The 18079-nt window shown below is 47.6% G+C and overlaps 1 protein-coding gene across 3 annotated transcripts in view; it reads left to right on the top strand.

The window, feature by feature from the left end:
* The window catches only part of ITGA9 (integrin subunit alpha 9), a 344586-nt gene that overhangs the window by 28864 nt on the left and 297643 nt on the right, over positions 1–18079 (top strand). For all 3 annotated transcript variants that reach the window (XM_045904051.3, XM_045904049.3, XM_054504511.2), the window contains exon 5: positions 11584–11651. In XM_045904051.3, coding sequence (XP_045760007.1) covers positions 11584–11651 — 68 coding nt within the window. The remainder of the gene's footprint in view (positions 1–11583; positions 11652–18079) is intronic.

The following is an 18079-nucleotide window of genomic DNA, read 5'->3' as shown; positions in this document are numbered from 1 at the left end:
CCCAGTCAGAAGAAAAACTCCATCTGAAAAATGGATATAATGTAGTTGACAGAGAGGGACAGGTAGTAGAAATACATCAATAAGGGGTCAAGGCTGTGTTCTGACTGCCCCAGCTTATTCCTCACTGCCCCCCCACCCCCAAGAAGAAAAGGGGAAGCTCCTGGAGCAACTCCTCGGGTAGCTCGTTGGCCTGGGGAGAGGTGAGGGAATTGATGGGGGTGCTGGAGTCAGTGATTGTTGAATCCAGACTAGTTATGCAATAGGACCAGGATGTTGGTTTTCCCAGAAGACGTGTTGTGAAATAGGGACATGTTGCTGTCCCTGGTGATTCCTCTGTATCCCACCGTAAGCATCAGAACGCAAAAGGTGAGACCTCGGAAGAGGTTGCTAGAGCTTTGTAGCCACCGTGGCTCACGCTTGCACATGATGTGTCATTAAGTGGCTGTGAGCTCAGCACTGGGCCAGTGTTGGTTTGGGGACTTTATGCCTTCTCTCATTTAATCTTCACAACTCCCTTCACTTGGGTTTGAATATGGTTAGTTTTCTGTAGGTCATTCCAGAAGACCCCAGTGGGGGTGTGGGAAGCAAGAAGAGGAGGGAAGGCAGCACATAAGGGATGCTACCTACAAGTTACTATCATGGGCAGCTGGGGCCCAGTCTTTGGGGAGCTCTGGGGCCAGCAGAGAACACACCTTGGGATTATCCACCTGAGGCGTGTAGGGGCTGGAGTCTTTCCATCATTCTGTCCTGCCGTGTGTGGGGGCAGGGAAGGCCCCCTGCCAGGGAGATGCAGGTGCTGGCTGCCAGGCTGCATCCTGGAAACGGTGAGGGCGGCAGGGTCTGGGTGGGGCCCCTGATGCTTGGCAGGAAGGTGGAAGCCCACATGAGCCAAGGAGGAGCCACGGCAGGGCCCGGTGACCTGTCGGTTCAGGGTTGCTCCACATGTCCCTCATTCATAAGCGTGTGAGAGCTCTGAGCTGAGGCCTTAGGAGGTGTGGTGTGTTTCTTCCCCCTTTGGGTGCTTGGGACCCTCACCATGGAATGTGCCCCCTGTGACTCACTGATCCCAGAAGAGCTACGTGTGGAACAGACCTGAACCGAACCTGCAGCCGGAGCCCAACTAGATCAGCCAAAGCCCAGCTGATCTGTGGGAGTCGGAGTGGGACAGGAACGCTTGTCATTTGTCACAGACATTTCATGGTCGTTATGCAGTAATAGCTGACGTGGGGCTCATCGCGTGATCCCAGATTCCTCACACAGCGGTGGATGGACAATCAACCCAGGCTGCCAGGATTGCTCTTTGACTGTACCTTGACTTAATGGTGGCCAAATGGAGCCAGCAAAGAAATTGGCAAAATGGTGGTACCCCTGCCCAGTCTTCCTTCTCCATGGGCACACACACACTTCTGTGTGCTAACTCATTCATGGGGCTGGGGAGTGTTGGGGTATAAGAGCAGCCCCTAGAAGAATGGGGCACTGAGGAGAATGCTTCTGTGGTTTTTGTTTCTGTAGGAGGCAAGGGGTGGCAAACGCTCAGATTTCTCTAGAAGACTGACTTGGCAGGATGTTGTCCCAGTTAGAGGACCCTTGCCTGTGCTCTCTTGGCTTTGGGGATGTCCCCCTCCCAGTTTTGTGGGCTATTTTGGGTCTTAAAGCAACTATATTTTTCTCTTAATGTGGAAAAACTCAGTGACTCAAGCTCTCTGTTCCAAGTGAGGGATCACATTACAGCTAAGTACAGTACAACAGAAGTATTTCAGAATTTGACAAGACATTTTGGATATCATCTCGACGAGCCTATCTTTACTGAGGTCTAGAGATGTGGTGTGGCTTGCTCAAGGCCAAGTTTTTCTTTCCATTCTGTTATTCATGTGTCATGCAATGGAGAGGCAAAGTAGCATGGTGGCTAAGAACACAGGCTGTGGACCCAGACTGCCAGAGTTCAAGTCCTGGCTTTGCCCTTGTGAATGTGCCTAAGCTACCTCAGGGTTCTGTGAAGAGGATGAAGTGAGGTAAAACTTGTCTGTTCTCAGAGTAGTGCCCAATGTGTGTGTGTGTATGTGTGTGTGTGTATGCTAAGCCTATATATGCTGATATTCCATATTTTGTGCATACTATATGCTGGGCAAATGTGTTAATCACTGTGGGGTGACTAATTTGTCTGCTAGGAATAGAGTCCACATAATCTTTTTTTTTAAAGATTTTATTTATTTATTTGAGACAGAGAGAATGAGAGACAGAGAGCACATGAGAGGGGGGAGGGTCAGAGGGAGAAGCAGGCTCCCCGCCGAGCAGGGAGCCCGATGCGGGACTCGATCCCAGGACTCCAGGATCATGAGCTGAGCCAAAGGCAGTCGCTTAACCAACTGAGCCACCCAGGCGCCTGAGTCCACATAATCTTAAGTGCCTCATAGATAAAACCCAAGTGACACAGCCCCAGCTGTTGAGAAGTTCCCCATCTACAGGGGAAAACAGAGGAAACATGATGTTCCCTAAGTGGGAGAGCTGTGTGGGGAGAGAAGTTCATGCCAGTGTGTCCCGCAGGGCACCTCTCCCCAGAGGCCCAAGCTGCATCCAAGCTCTAAGTGGCATTAAGATGGCTTATTTCATGTAAACCTGGAGAAATGGATGCCCGCTTAGAGTCTGCTGCTGACGGGGGCTCCTGGAAGAGAAGAATGATGGGAATCCACTGTTGGTCATGGCAGTGGGTGCTGGGAGGGGAGGAAGGGGCCCTGCCTCTTCTGAGTGTGCCTGCTGTGGAATAGCTGAAGGACCACTGAGGAACATGGGGGCTTGGTGGGGGGCCACTCTTCCGTGCTTCTGTCTCTATGGCCTCAGGCCTGTGGCTGGGCCTCCATTGCATTGCCTCTGACGGTTCTCATCGGGGGGCTCCTGAGAAAATTCAGAAGTGCTCAGAAAGACCACACATTGTTCTCTCATTGCGGCCTTATTTTGGGTCTCCCGGAGGGGCAACTGTGCTTGTTTCAGAACGTTGCCAGGTTGGTTGAATAGATAAAAGCCTCGAAGTCTGTGGGCCCGTGTCTAGACTGTGTCGAACTTTCGAATTCTTAAAACATCGGTCTTTGGCACAAAGACATTTTTCTCGTGACTTTTCAGGTGCTTCCTGTTTCTGGTTGGGTGGGAAATGCTATCAGAATATCCTGTTTGGAACCAGGAAATGTAGAGGGAATGGGAAACAAAAATGAATTTCGGACACAAAGTAAAATAAACCAGTGGAGCATACCATTATTAAGTCAGCCGTTTAGTTTGTGTGGGATATGAGAGCAGCATCATTACTACCATATGTTGTTTGGTTTTATCCGAGTGTGTGAGAAAATGGGAAGTTCAGCGGGACGACGTGGGGGAAACTGTAAACTGAAGAGCGAACACTCTGAGACCTGTTACTATTAACCAACTTGTACTTTAGGGCTCCCCGAAGTTAAGTCAGTGCATTGTTAATATCAGGCACAGAGATTTCTTTCATCCTTTGCCCTTGAGCCCGCCAAGACAAGAAGCCAGAGCTTGGCAGGAGTGGGGCTATAAACAAGTCATCTTTTTTTATTTTTTTTTTTTAAGATTTATTTATTTTAGAGAGTGCACATGTGAGCGGGGCGAGTGGCAGAGGGAGAGAATCTTCAAGCAGACTCCCCGCAGAGCATGGAACCCCACTGGGGGCTCGATCTCACAACCCATGAGATCACGACCTGAGCCGAAACCAAGAGTTGGATGCTCAGCTGACTGAGCCACCCAGGAGCCCCCAAGTCATCTTTTTATTGTGACAAAAAAGCCTCACTAATCTGGAAAAGTTGGGGAGGCTTTTTTTTTTTTTTTTTTTTAAGCTTTGCTACATTAACAAAAAGTGTTCCAGGTGAAACACAGATAAAGAAGCACAATTAGAGGACCACTGTATGTTGGACCCTGGCTTTTCAGGGTCTAACATACAATTTCAGAATCTGGCTTTACTGCTCACTTGTTCCCGTGGTTGAACCCATGGCTCCTACTTTGTCTGGGTGACTTTGGGTAAACCATCTGAGCCTCAGTGCTCTCATCTGTAAAATGGGGAGATTAACCTACTGAAGAGGTATTTGCTCAGTGTGAACACTCGATAAGTATGAATTTTTTAGTTAAGTATCCTTAAGCCTTCAGAGAAGGTTTCTAGCAAATCCTGCTTTAATGAATAGATAATGGAGGGTAGAAAGTAGGGTATTACAAAAATGATTTTAAGACTCCATGAAAAAAAAAGACTCCATGAAAAGATGATAATTTCTTAAGTATCTTTAAAGATCCTATTTGCACAATTTACTTGCCGGTAAGCACTCCTCTCCCCTTTTTGTAGATGATCTAAAGTTTAATTCATGCCGTGTTTAAATGTTCTCAAGCTGGGAATTGTTGGGGTCTGAATTTATCCAATTTCACTGTGCTTTAAAATTGTCCCATTGATTCCAAAGATTTCTGTGCCACTTTTTTTTTTTTTTTAAATCTGGGGGTGACTGGCCTTTTATTCCCAGTTGCTTTTGGCATCTCTCAAGACAGTGCTCATTTCTAGAGAAGGAAATAGATCACCCATTCACATGTGAAGTTTTCTTTCCCTGTCTAGTGTTGAATGCTGTGGCTCCACAGGGGATAAAAATCAATCAAGAGCCATTTACAAATGAAAAGGACTTGAGGTTTTCTTATTTTGTTGTGTTTTTCTTTTGTTTTGGAGAGAACCATAAAAAGCTAAGTTGATCCATTTAAAAATTCAAGAACAAGCCCCATAAATTTTTTATTAAATAAAGAACTCTACATTTACATAGAATTTTATGGTTTCTAAAGAGCTTTCATAAAAATTATCTCATTTAAGTAAATACAGCAAATTTAGAAACAGATGTAGTTCTGTATTATAGCCAGTTAAGGCGGAGAGGGACCCTGAGGTGGAGAGAGTGGGAGGGAGGGTACCTGGAGGGAAAAGCCAGGGCCAGAGGAGGTGACCAGGTCTCTGGCAGTGGCTCTTGGGGCTCAGGGAACCCCATCGAGCTTTCAGTTTGGTGCCAAGAATTTTTACCATGGGCACAAATATATTCTATACTTCCAACGTGTTTCCATACATTGTGTGGAATTATTGACTGCTGGAATATTTTCCTTACAGATGTCTAAATTTTAGGAATCTCCTCTTCTAAAATTGCTCATCTGTATGACGGGTGTCTTGGGGTTTTTTTCTTTTCAGAGAAACTGACAGATTCAGATTTACCTACTGGCTGCCAGGGATCATGTTAGGGTCCTTAACATATATGATCATACTGAGTAATGACCTCATTTTGGGGGTAAGAATTCTTGTCCCCATTGTACAGATGAGAAAACAGTCTTGGGGAGGCTGATGAAGGTCACTGTCTCATTAAGTAGAGAAAGGATTGTTGGCATTGAAGTTCAATAGCAGGTTTCTTTGTACCACCTGTTCTGTTGGGAGGCTGGTTTTCTTTGGGGTTACTGGCATGCTGTGGCCCCTCACTGAGCAAAATCTATTATGTGATAATTTTAGTATGATTTTTTAGGACACTCTACTGGGGACTTCTCGAGCTATGTTGCAATTTTACAGTTGTAGGCACAAAATATAGTCCCAGCAGGTGCAGGGGGCAGGTGGGGCCCCTCAGCCTGATAACATTTTACTGGGAAGCCCCTCTGCTCTATGTTCTAGATCTTTCCTTACTGTAAGCATTTGGTTTTCACATCTGAACAGTGGTTTGACTGTCCATGTTTCAGTGGTAGTTATTCCATGAGTCTGTTCAGTTTTGGTCATCATGTGAATTTTCCTCAGCTCTGAGCTGGGACTCTCACTGAGATGTGACTGTCCCATGTTCAGGGTCACTTTTTTGCAGGGGTGAAAGATAACATAATGTACAACATCTTGGGCATTTCAGGCTGCTTGTAACAGATATACCACAGACAGAGTAACTTAAACAACAAGCATTTATTTCTGACTGTTCTGGAGTCTGGGAAGTCCAAGATCAAGGCCCTGGCCTATTCAATGTCTGGTGAGAGCCCTCTTTTGTGTCCTCATGTGGTGGAGAGCAGAGAGCGGCAAGCTCTCTGAGGCCTCACAAAAGGGGACTAATCCCATTTATGGGGGCTCTACCCTGGTGGCCTCATCTAATGCTAATCACCTCCCAAGGGAGCATGGTTTCAATATACGGATTCTGGGGGGACACCTATGTTTAGTCTTTAACACACAGTAAGTTGAAGTTGCTTGCTTCTGCTTCTAAAGTAGGGAGTTGGCAAAGTTGGTACTAGATTCTGGGTGGAAGGAACTGTTTAAAGATTACAAAACAGTAAAAATTTTTAAACATTTTTGTAAAAAATACATAACACAAAATTTACCATTTCAGCCATTTTTAAGTGTGCCATACATACATTCACTATGGTACAGCAACCACCATATCCATCTCTAGAACTTTTCCATCGTCCCAAAATGAAGCTCTGTCCTCCTGAGTTCTCTCCTTACCCCCATCCTGCCCCCGCCCCCCCCCCCCCAGCCCTGACAACTGCCATTCTACTTTGTCTCAATGAGTTTGACTTCTTCAGAGACCTCATGTAAGTGGAATTATACAGTATTTGTCCTTTTGTGACGGGCTTATTTCACTTAGCATGATGTCCTCAAGGTTCTTCCATATCATAGCATATGTTAGAATTTCCTTCCTTAAGACTTAATATTCCACTGAATGAATGTATGTACCACATTTTGTGTATCCATTCATCCATTGATGGAAAACACTTTTTTTTCAAGGAAGAAAATGTTCTCACGGTGAATGTGCTCCATGAAGCAAGATGGTGTGGCGGAAACAGATTGGCAGTCAGGAACCCCACCCTTTAATCCTGCCTCAGGCTCATTGGCTGTGTGGCTGTAGACTACTTGCTCTCTCTGAGCAATAGTGACTTCATCTGTAAAAGAAATGGATGGGATTCGAATTATATAGACATGCTGTAAAGATCTCTTCCCCTCTTAAAGCTTCTCTTACATAATTGTAAGTTGCTAGCTTTATGCAGTTTGCCTTTAATGCCCACCATTGCTTAATTGTCCATTATTTTAATAAAATATTTTCCCTTCCTCTCTAACCTAGCTGTTTAGGTCATTTACCTTTTTTTTCCTTCCCATTTAGACTGTGGTCCCTCACAACTGTGGGCAGTTTTGTCTTTTTAGTTTTATATGTTGAAATGGCCTGGTTACTAGTAGAGATCTGTCTGCCCAAGTTCATTGTCCTCTAAATTGTTTAATGACCAATTATTTGGTATTCATTCAGAAATTGAGTCAAAACTCAGGAATAATTTGAGACTAGAAAGCTGTTTTTTTCTCTAGTTCATGGCTAAGTTCAGGAGCTATGGAAAAAAAACAAATTTTTTTTTTTTTAAGATTTTATTTATTTGACAGAGAGACACAGTGAGAGAGGGAACACAAGCAGAGGGAGTGGGAGAGGGAGAAGCAGGCTTCCCGCTGAGCAGGGAGCCCGATGCGGGGCTCGATCCCAGGACCCTGGGATCATGACCTGAGCCGAAGGCAGACGCTTAACGACTGAGCCACCCAGGCGCCCTGGAAAAAAACAATTTTAAAATTGATGCATTAAAAAGACTATCTTTGAAAGAGATTAGAAGGAATAATATCTTACACTCCATAGATCTTGATCTTTCCATGGGTTGGTTTTATCCCACCAGCATTTCAGGAGGAGTGCAGGAAGTGACCCCACCCAGTTTAATTCTTGAATGAATTAAAATTCATTAGTGTAAGTTCCATGTATTGAGTTGTGGGTTGCGAACATGTGGAAACGAGTATTTTTTCCTCTCTGAATTGCCTTCTGTTTAAACAGGGTTTAGTAAAACCAGCAGCTAAACCAAGGAAAATACTACCATTTTTAGAGTGGAGGAACCATATAACTTAATGAATTGTGTGTGACGCCGGCCAAGTAACTCAAACCCACCCACGGCAGAGAGACCGAGCTTTCCAACCTGTTCCTCCGTGCTCCAGGTGATTTTCAGGTCCCCTTGTTCAACCACATCTTTTGCTTCCGAGATTCAGTTCCCCTGGATTTAGCAGTGTCAGGTTGGTTGCAGGAGGACAGCGGGCTGCTGTCGTGCCAACCCTGATGCCCCTTTGCTGCTTCAAGGTGGAGAAATGTTTTGTTCCCTGGCGGCGAGGGACGGAACCAGCTTGTTGCAGCTCTCTGCCCGGCCACATCCTGGGGCAGGTGGCGACTGGGTGGACGTGCCCAGCAGCTGCCCGCAGCAGGGCCCCCAGCCTGTGTGTGCGCAGGAAAAGTGCTTCTGGGAACACCGGAGACTGGAGGAGGTCCCACCCCATCCTTCCAGCCTGCACTGCCTGGACTTCTCAGTGGAGGGGGGGATTGTGACCTGGGGGGTTTCTTGAGGACACTGGGATGGGGCAGCCTCCTGTTTCCATACCTACCTCCCTTCTCAGGAAGGAGGAATTCTTCTTGGGTATTCTATCTTGTTCCTCCTGAGGCCCCAAAGGAGATGGGATTGCCCAAAGTAGAATTAGCCAGTCTAGGTTTGGAAAGCCCAGAAACATCAATCCTGTGGGTCCCTGCCGCACTCCATTCACAACTACGACTATCCTTAGGCCTCTGGGGTTAGTGGTGTCTCTGGGTGGAGAACTCAGGATTCCCGGGACCCAGGACGCAACTCCTTTCCAAGCCAGCCTGGGGGTGGAGGTCAGGGAGCCTGACTGATTGGAAGACAGAAGGCAGGGCTGGCAGAGCAGGGGGCCAAAGGTCCCAAGTAAGCAGGTTGGAGAGTTCGGGTCTCAGCACCTGGAGGAAGGTATCTGGTCCTCTCACATTTCCGCCTGGGCCTTGAGTCTGTGCACAGAGAAACCTGTGTGTACACCTTCCCTTAGTACACCATACCAGTAGCTGGCCTAAGGCTGGTGTTGGGGACAGTGAGATCGATGAGTTCATCTTGGTGTTGAATAAACCGTAAACTGTGATGAACAGACACATGTTGTGATGGGGAGAGGGTATCATTTACATTTCCCTGCAAGACCACCCACACAGAGAAGCTGAAGAGGAGTTCTGGAAGACCGTGGATGGCTCAGAATAGGAAAGTGTTTAATCCAGTCCCACCAGTTGAGCCTTCCTAGACTAGAGTTGCCACAGCTGCCTCGCCTCCCCCCAAAGTAGGTGTGATGGGATGGGGTAGGGGTAGAGGCATTAGGACTGGAGCCTGTTTCCAAGCTGAAGTGGTTAAACAAGAGTTACAGAAGTTTCTGGGAGGTCAGAGTTATGGGTACTAGTCAGGAGCCCCACATGGTTTGATTCCTTGTTCTAGAGCACTCCAAGAAGGCAGGTGTAGACCCTGGGGTCTCAGAAAGTCAAAGCCAGTGGGATGGTGCCTGTTTTCTGTGTGTCCCTGGCCCTCAGACTCCTGATGAGGTAGTCCCAGCTTGGGGACTCTGGGGCTGGCCTCTAACGGTACCTTGATGCTGGCTGAGGCTGGGATGCTGGTAGTAGGGCTTGACTTTGCAGGACTTTCTCCTGGGGCCAGGAGTGGGGTACTCCTAGCTCCCAGTATGGCTGTGGCCCCTTTAGAAGCCCTGGGTCCTGCTTCTGGCATAGAGCTGGCCAGCACAGTTTGGGGATGAGGTGGAGAAAGACAAGTTTTCATATCTACTATTTTTGGAGTTCCCATTACAAAGGAGACCATGAGACTGTTTTCTTTAATACATGAAAGATCCCTACGTAATTCTTGTTCATGTCATAAATGTATGAGGCTGAACTGGTGTGTCCTACGCTGTAGCTTCGTTCAGCTGTTGGGGTCTGACTTTTCCTTGTTTTATTTGCTGGAGAGTTAGAGTTGGGTATGTAACCCCTCGAGTCAGTGGGGGTGGATATGCTTTTTGCCAGAACTTCCAGATATAATATAACTGTTTGGGTTGGGACATTTTGATCCTTCTTGCCATTATGCTATTTGATGTAGGATTTATTATTAATTTTTATTATTTCTTGCCATCAGACAGTTTGATGCATGATCTCTTTATGACTTTGCACAAGCCCCCCCTCCCAGCCTGGGTGCAAGACTTTGCAGAGAATAGGCGAGTCTGTGGGTTGCTTTCTGGCAGGCCTGTGAGTTCTCCTTGGAATAACAGGACAAGGAGGGAGGAACTGATTTAGCCCTCACAAGGAAGAGGAGTAACTCAATTGACATTCCATTGTAATTTAGCAGTCGGTTAATGGCCACTTACTGGAAAATGTTACCAGGCTCCGCGGTGAGTGTTGTTAGAAACTGAATTACTCTGTGTATTTCCCCAGGGCCCTTTTCCCCCTTCTCTCTCTCACGCTCTCGAGCTGCAGGAAGTGGTACTGTTGCAATCACAGCTGCATTGTTCCTTCATATTATTTATTTTGTTTCAAAATTAAGTATATTGCCTTTAGTGGTACCGGAGATTTGCCAAGAGCCCAGGGGTGACATGGGGGATCACTGGGTTATTTTGTAGGGTAGCCCAGGCCTACAAGTGCCCAGGGACAGCCATGAGCCCTCGTCTGGCAGTGTAATTAATCTGAGTCATCTGAGCTGAACATCTCTCTTATCTCTCTGTCTTTACCCATGTAATGATTTCAACTGGCTGGTCACTCCCTGGGTTTTGTGTAATCACTCACTCCGTAGAACCTTTGATGGGCCACAGAGGTGAACTAATGTGAATCTTGACTTTTGCCATTTAGTAGCTGTGTGACTTTGGGCAATTCACCTAACCTCTCTGAGCCTCGGGAGTTATACTACTCACAGATGGCAATATGCGCTGCCAGGGATGAGAGATCAGTGGAATGGCATGAGTGGATGTAGCTAACAGGGCCTAGAACATGCTAAACCCTCTTCCTTCCAACTTAAAAATACAACAGCAGCACAGAAAGCCCCTTTATCGGGTCAGGGTGTTGGGAACTGTGAGGGAATGGTAGAGGAAAAGCACTTAACCATTTTTGTTTCTGTTGACCTGGAGAGATCTTCCCCTTTGATGGAAGATGGAGGTGTCCGTGGGTAGCGTCACCAAAACACCATTAGGGAGAGAGTAACCGTTGAGTGCTGGAGCAGGTCTAGCGGGTTTGTTCCTGTAGCCCCAGGCTCTGTTGGCTGGTATCTGGCTGGATGGCAGAAATCATCTTGCCTCCAGTTCTGTGGAGTGTCATGTTGGGAGGCTTGGTCGTCTTCCAGGGGACTCCACACAGAGATGGCCACATCATGCCATTTCTGGGTTATGTTTTCAGCTCCTTTTCCTACTGGGGCTCTCCATCCTTTCTGAAGTAAATGAAATAATCGTCACCAGCCTCCCACTTAATTACCAGGACTGTTGCTTCTCTTTCCCCACACGCATGGAGGAAGTCTGCCGGGGCGCTTGGCAGCCTCAGGGCCCGATGGCACCAGAGCCTGGAGTTTTGCGGTCTAGTGGATTCGGAGACTTTCCTTCCGCGCGCCAGTCTGGAAGGCGTCCCTGGGCCCAGCCGCAGCGGTGCACGGGGAAGTGGCCAGCACTCTCGGCGGCTCCTCCACACGACTGGCACACACTGACGAGGCTGTGGTTTGCTTCTCTCCTTCCCTCCCCTCTAGAGTATAAGAAGAAGTACGGAGAGGAACACGGCTCCTGCCAGGCTGGGATAGCAGGCTTCTTCACTGAGGTGGGTGTCGGCTCTTGGGCATTTCTGCTTTCTTGCTGCTGTTCGTCTCCTGGTGGATTGTGGTCTCGGTAGTTCCTTGAGATGGAGTTGCCGATGCCCCCACATACTTGAGCTGTGAGTGAGTAGATTCTGGTCCCTGGATGTGACCTCCTGGGAAAGTGATTGACACGGGTGGGGGCTCCTGCTGGCCAGAGACTACTGGGGTGGGGAGTGGGTGGGCTCATTGGGAGGAGACACCTATTTGGACAATTTCTCTAAGGAGTTCTCTGGACCCTGCGCCCCATGGAAGGAACCAATTCGAAGGGGTGCAGGTGAGATGGTGCTCAGTCAAGTTTGTGTCTCATCGCTGGCAGTGAGGAGGATATATTAAGCATCACCTCCTATCGTTCTTCCAAACTCCATGGAGAGATTTTATGATTTTATACATAACTCAGCCAGCCCCTTTCCCAGATTCCAAAGGACAGTAGACTTGAATACTTCTGTATCTGTGCAGTCATGCAGTCGTACCATGATCTTTGGCCGGACGGTACAACTTTACCGACTGTTCTTAAGTGATTCTTGCCTACTGTGAGTTCACCCTTCACATAAACTCCTCATTTCCCAAACATCTTTTGATTGTCTGCCATGTACAAAGCTCCATGCCAGGTCCTATAAGTGGCTCAGGCGTCCATGGAGTTGCTCAGGCCCAAACAAAAAAGTACTTTTTATTTCTAATTAATCTATAATCCTATTCTTTTAACCTCCTAAGCATATCCCAAATGTGACAGCTTTAATTTCCCACCACATCACCCTTCTGGAAAAGCCATTATCATCACCTGGAGATATTCTGGTGTTGAACTGGTCTACCTGCATCTGTTCTTTTTTTTTTTTTTTTGGTAGTAAAATACACATAACATGAAATTGACCATTTTGACCATTTGGAAGCAAACAATCCAGTGGTATTTAGTACATTGACAGTGTTGTGCAACCACGGCCTCTCTAGCTTGAGAACATTTCCATCACCTCAGTCTACATCTGTTCTCCACCCCCGCCCCTGTGTTTTCTGCACAGTAGCCTGAGGAATCTTTCAGAATCAAACCCTGTCATTCTGTCTCTGTGGCTTCCCATCACATGGTAGATTAAAATCCACACTGTGTGTCCTAGCCCATGGGCCTGGCTTTCTGACATCCACTCTCCTTCTCCTGCTCCAGGAGAGCAGAGAGCTGCAGGAGGGGACACCCACCAGTGTCCAGAGCTTTCTGATCTGGAGCAAAACTGCCTACCTTAATTTCTGCCGTTGCTATTTAGATTCAGAAAATAGACAATCGGCAATGCAGCATCTCATTCAGAAAGCATCATGGAAAGGGTAGAAAAGTCAGAAAAGGTGTCTTTCACTCTCAGACCAACAAACATGACATGCTTCTCCACCAACCCTGCAGTCTGCACCCTCTAATTCTTACTATACCCCTTCGCTGTCACTTTGGTGAGATTCTTATGACCATCCATACAGAGTTCCGTGGGAGGCCCGGTGGATGGTGCCACCCATTGTCCTTGCTGCCTAGGCCCAAATGAGCAAGATTCCTCTCTTATTTCCTCTCCTGCATCCAAGCCATCAGGGAGTCCCACTTCCTGTGCTCCCAGAACCTATCCCAGAGGCCTCCATTTCTCTCTGCCTCCACTGTTTCCCATAAGCCTAGGGCACCATTGTTTTGCCCAGGACGCCACTGCAGGACCCTCCCAATTTCCCACTCCCACCCTGCCTCGCCACAGCCTCTTCCCACACAGAAGCCACAGCTGTCTTCTCGAAATGAGAAAAATACTGTGGCGCTCCTTTGCTCAGAACCTTCTGGATCCCCATCATACTTACAGTAAGATCCAGACTCTTCCACTTGTCCGCCCGGGGCTTCCTACCTTTCCTGCCTCCCCTGTTACCTGCCCTCCTAGTCTCACCTCCTCCAGCCTCAGAGACTTGGGACTGCTGCTGGAACATACCAGACTCCCTGGCAGCATGGGGCTGGAGGTCCCCACACATGGCATTTTTGTGCACAAATACACATTTCTGCAGAAGAGAAATGTAGCAGAGGAATTGCTGGGGCCAAAGCTATCCAACATTTGAATTTGGGTACATTCTGGCAAATTGCACTCTGGAAGTGTTTGCCAACCGACAGCCCCCCAGTTGTGTGTCATTGTTCCTACAGCCTCTCACCAGTACCAGTTCTTGTCATTATAAAAAGGTACCTCATTTTGCTATGATGTTCCTTTATCTGATTATTAGTGTAGTATTCTTCAAATATTGGCCATTTGTCTTTTTAGAAATTGCTTGTTTATGTTCTTGGCCCATTATTCTCTTGTTTTTTCTTATTTTTGATTAACTAATTTTTAGGAACTTGCAAGATAGTTTCAACACTAATGTCTTATTTCTTATATGTGTTGTAAATTTTTTTTATCAGTCTGAGTTGGCTTCTGGTGTCTTTATTGTACTGCTGTCCCACAGTCATGTTTGTCAAATCCATCAATCATTTTCTCTCTGGATTCTAGACTTCTCAGAAAGATCATCCCTCTCCTAAGAATATGAAATATCTACCTATAATTTCTTCTAGAATTTTTACAGTTTTTTTTTTTTTAAGATTTCTCTCTTCAATACATCTTGGATTTCTTTTTGCAAACATTATATGGTAGAAACAAACTGCATTGTTTTCCTAAATGTGTAGTTGATTGTTCTCATATTGGCCTGCTAACCAGGTTTTCTTATCCCCATTGATTTGAAGTACCATCCTGCCATATGCCGAGCTCATGCTCTCCTTCCATCTCTGTGCACACTGAGATTATATAACCTCCGTGGCTGTTGTTTCTCTGGTAAAGTCTAGCAGAGTCTGACTCTGCCCAAGAGGCAACAGGGCACCACTGTAAGTCCACAAGCAGGTGATGGGCACCATGGGTGCAGTGCTGGGAGAGAGAGACCTTGCGGGCTGGTGTGCCCAGGACTTTAAAAGTGGGAGCGCCAGGAGGGAGGCCAGGTATGAGGCTATGATGTGGTCCAGCTACAAAACAACAGGAATAAAAAATGACCAGGGGAATTGGAGAATATTAAGGCAGTATCAGTGGGTTGGGTGGCCAGAGGACTGTGGGATGGAAGAAGTAGGTTCTAAGGCAGGGTTCTGAAGAACAGTGATGCCCCAGTGGGAAGAAGCCTGTCTAGAGAAGAATCATTGGGGAAGGTCAACGAATGGGCCTACTTTCAACACATGCAGTGTGAGGTGATGGATGGGACACTTGTAGGTGTTTTTAAAAGATACTTGGATACGGGGACCAGAACCCAACCTGAGTTGGAAGCTCTGATTTGGTCATTGCTAGTACCTCTCTGAGGGGACTGGTGTGCTCAGGGTGGAGCTGGGGGTTGCGGGGGAGGGGACCTCCTTTCGACAGTGGAAAGAGAAAAAGTAGACTCATTGCAGAAATGAGAACTCATCAGAGATGTTGATGGAGAACTGAGGGACAGAAGGAGTTCCCAGGGAGGGGGTGTCATTATGGTCTCACCAGGCAGAAGGTCAGGGAAGACAGGGCATTGGGGCTGGGTAGAAGGAGGGCTTGGTGGGAAGAGCAGAAAGGGCAGGGGTGGAGGGGAGCCCAGGGGCCTGCGCAAGCTCCAGGTGAGCAAGAACGAGAGGACCTATTGAAACTCCAGGCTCTGGGAACCGTGGGCAAACAGCAGTGGGGCCGTGGTACATGGATGGGCATTTGTGGGGCCAGTGAGTGGGAGGCTCAGTCCTCTGACCCGGCCACTGTCTTCTGGCTGCCCTGAGCTTTGGCCTCCCTAAACAGGAGGTCTTTGAACTCATTGCCTCTCTTGTTTCTGGAACATCAGCTGTTGGAGGCTGAGCAGGAAATGTGGTTGAAGGGGTCAGGCAGCACTTTTCCCCTCCCCTGCCCTCCTGCTGACCCCGTTACTTGGGCTGGCTTTCGCTGTGGACTGGGCTGTCCCTGCACAGGGCAGGCAGCTACCCCTCAAGCTGGATGTGCTTCTGTGGCCTTCCAGATGCAGCCATGTGGCTCCCAAGTAGTCTGGCCCGAGGTGCCTGCTTGACCTGAGGGTCTGTGACCCAGGGGTTACCAAAGCTGTTTGAGCTACAGATGCCATGTGAGTTTTAGCCTGCCACTGAGGATAAAGGAGAGCTTCCTGGGAACCTTATTTATTTTTGTAGCCTAGGGTGACAAAGACAGATACTTGTGAGTAGCAAGAGAAGACATGGACCAACCCGCCAGCATTGGAGCACTGCCATGGAAGCCTGGAGACATCTGGGTAGAAGTCTGGGGTGCAGACTTCTGCTGTAGATCCTGAGTGCCCCTCTGCCCCCCTCCCCCACTCGCACCAGGTTGCAGCGGCGTACAGAGAAAAGTCCGTGGCTTCTCAGGCACACCCACATGCCCCTATGCCTCTGGAGGTTCTGCTAATAAATGTACCTTGGGAAAAGGCCCGCACTATTTATGGAAGGGATTCCACATGGGAGTTAGGTGGTGTGGCCTTTGGCTTGCAGAGAAGCTTGTGTTTCTGTGTGCCGTTTGCATTGGCTGTTCCTGGGTGGTGGGGAGCTAAGCAATGACACCATTTTCCTGGCACTGGTGAACAGTGACAAAGGGCACAGGCATCATCTCTACTGGATGGGAAAACCAAATACAGGGAGTTCCAGGATGACGCTGTTTTCCTGCCCCTCCTCTGCCCCAGCCCCAGCCCCAGCCCCGCGGGTCTCAGGCTCAGCCTCAGGTTCTCTAGTTTGAACCAAGGGAGAAGGAGGCATGAGCACGAAGAGGAGAGGGCAGACAGACAATAGCTTTGGTTTAAAGGTTTTTGAGGAGAGCGATTACCTTGTCTTAACCTCTTTGTGGTGTTTGAGAGAGCGGGTGTGGGGATATGTTAGACATGAAGCTCTCATGGATTGGATTGATTTAAATCATCAGAAAACAATGTGTCTACCACCTGGTGTACCAGAGAGCCTTATGGGTCTCTGGTCATGCTCAGGGCTTTGGCTTATGAAGAGCTGCAGGTGGAGAAAGCTCTATATATGCTGTGTACTACAGGTGTTGAGGCCAATGGTCGTTATGTTCTTCCATGCCCTGTGTGTTTGGACACCCGATTCCAAATTCCTTTCTGAGCTCAAGGCCAAGGAAAAAGTCTCTCTCCTCTGATGAACTGATCGTTTGTCTAATGTTCCTTCTAGAACTAGCACAGCCCCTTATACAGAAGAGTATAGGGGCAGGAGTGAATGAATGCACTGACCACCTATTTTTTCAGTGATGAACTCTGAGTGCAGGAAGTGATATGTTTTTATAAAACAGTGAGATGCCTCAGAATGTCCAACTTATCAACAGCTCCCTTGGGGGTGTGGCTAGGACCTCAGAACCTGAATGCAGTGTCCCTCCACAGTCTTTCCTGGTCTCCACCTTCCCGAATCACCAGCAACACGCCATTCAGGCAGGATCTGGTGGCTTGTCTTCTGTCTGTGCTCACACCCTCCTGTTTAAGGTTCTTTCCCAAATGGACCACAGCACATGCGTCGTTCAAAGCGTTGCCCTCTTGCCACCACGGTTGCACATGTGCTGTCCTGCCTGTGAGCTCTTTCTTTTCTTTCTCTTTAGATGGCTCTGGCTTGTTCAGACATTTGCTCTCTGGGAATTCAGTGTGACTTTCTATTGTCATCAGAAACTCAGGATCCCTGTAGTAAGATCTAGCCTTCAGGGACTTGTCAGAAAGCAGGAGCTTCTGACAGTGGTGAGGCCAGCTCTGCAGAGAGGGGTCAGCCTGGATGGACGTTTCTGAAATAGAACTCGAAGGGCCAAGGGAGCGGTGGGTGTGTTTTCGCACTGAGAGGCCTCGATGACATTGCGGCGTCTGGTGTCCACTGTCTGTATGGTCTGCACTTATAGGGTTTTTGTGCTGCTGAGGGGTTTCCCCTGAAATTGTCTTTATTTGAACCCTTTTGGATAGAATTTTTTTTCTAAAATATTTTGTATGTTTCCATGTTGTCTTCCCCTGGGAATGTCATACAAAGGGACTTTATTGATCTGTGTATCTAGTATAAGCTTTCATACATGATAGTAGATGCTTAATATTATTGAATGAAAAATTAATGATTCTGTTAGGAAAATAATTTTTATTGTTTCTTACTGCAGTGTAGACATTTTGATAGATAATCAAAAGAAGGGATTCCCTGCTGGGGAAGGAAGGAATGAAAGCCTCAGCCGGGGTCATCCAGTGGATGAAAGGAGGCAGTGGGCACCTCTCCTCAGAACAGTTTCCACACAGTGTGTGCTCCATTTTGCATGTGTTGTGTGTTTTCTGAGGTGACTTCCTTGTCAGTGTTTAATCATTGTTCTAGAATTTTGAAGAAACACTGGGTGCCTGGGTGGCTCAGTCAGTTAAGCGGCTGCCTTCGGCTCAGGTCATGATCCCA

Source organism: Mirounga angustirostris, unplaced genomic scaffold (assembly GCF_029215605.1).
Source record: "Mirounga angustirostris isolate CCGP_5_RB_7025 unplaced genomic scaffold, mMirAng1.0.hap1 SCAF_1, whole genome shotgun sequence".
Taxonomy (NCBI): Eukaryota; Metazoa; Chordata; class Mammalia; order Carnivora; family Phocidae; genus Mirounga; species Mirounga angustirostris.
This window is presented reverse-complemented; position numbering and strand designations above follow the sequence as displayed.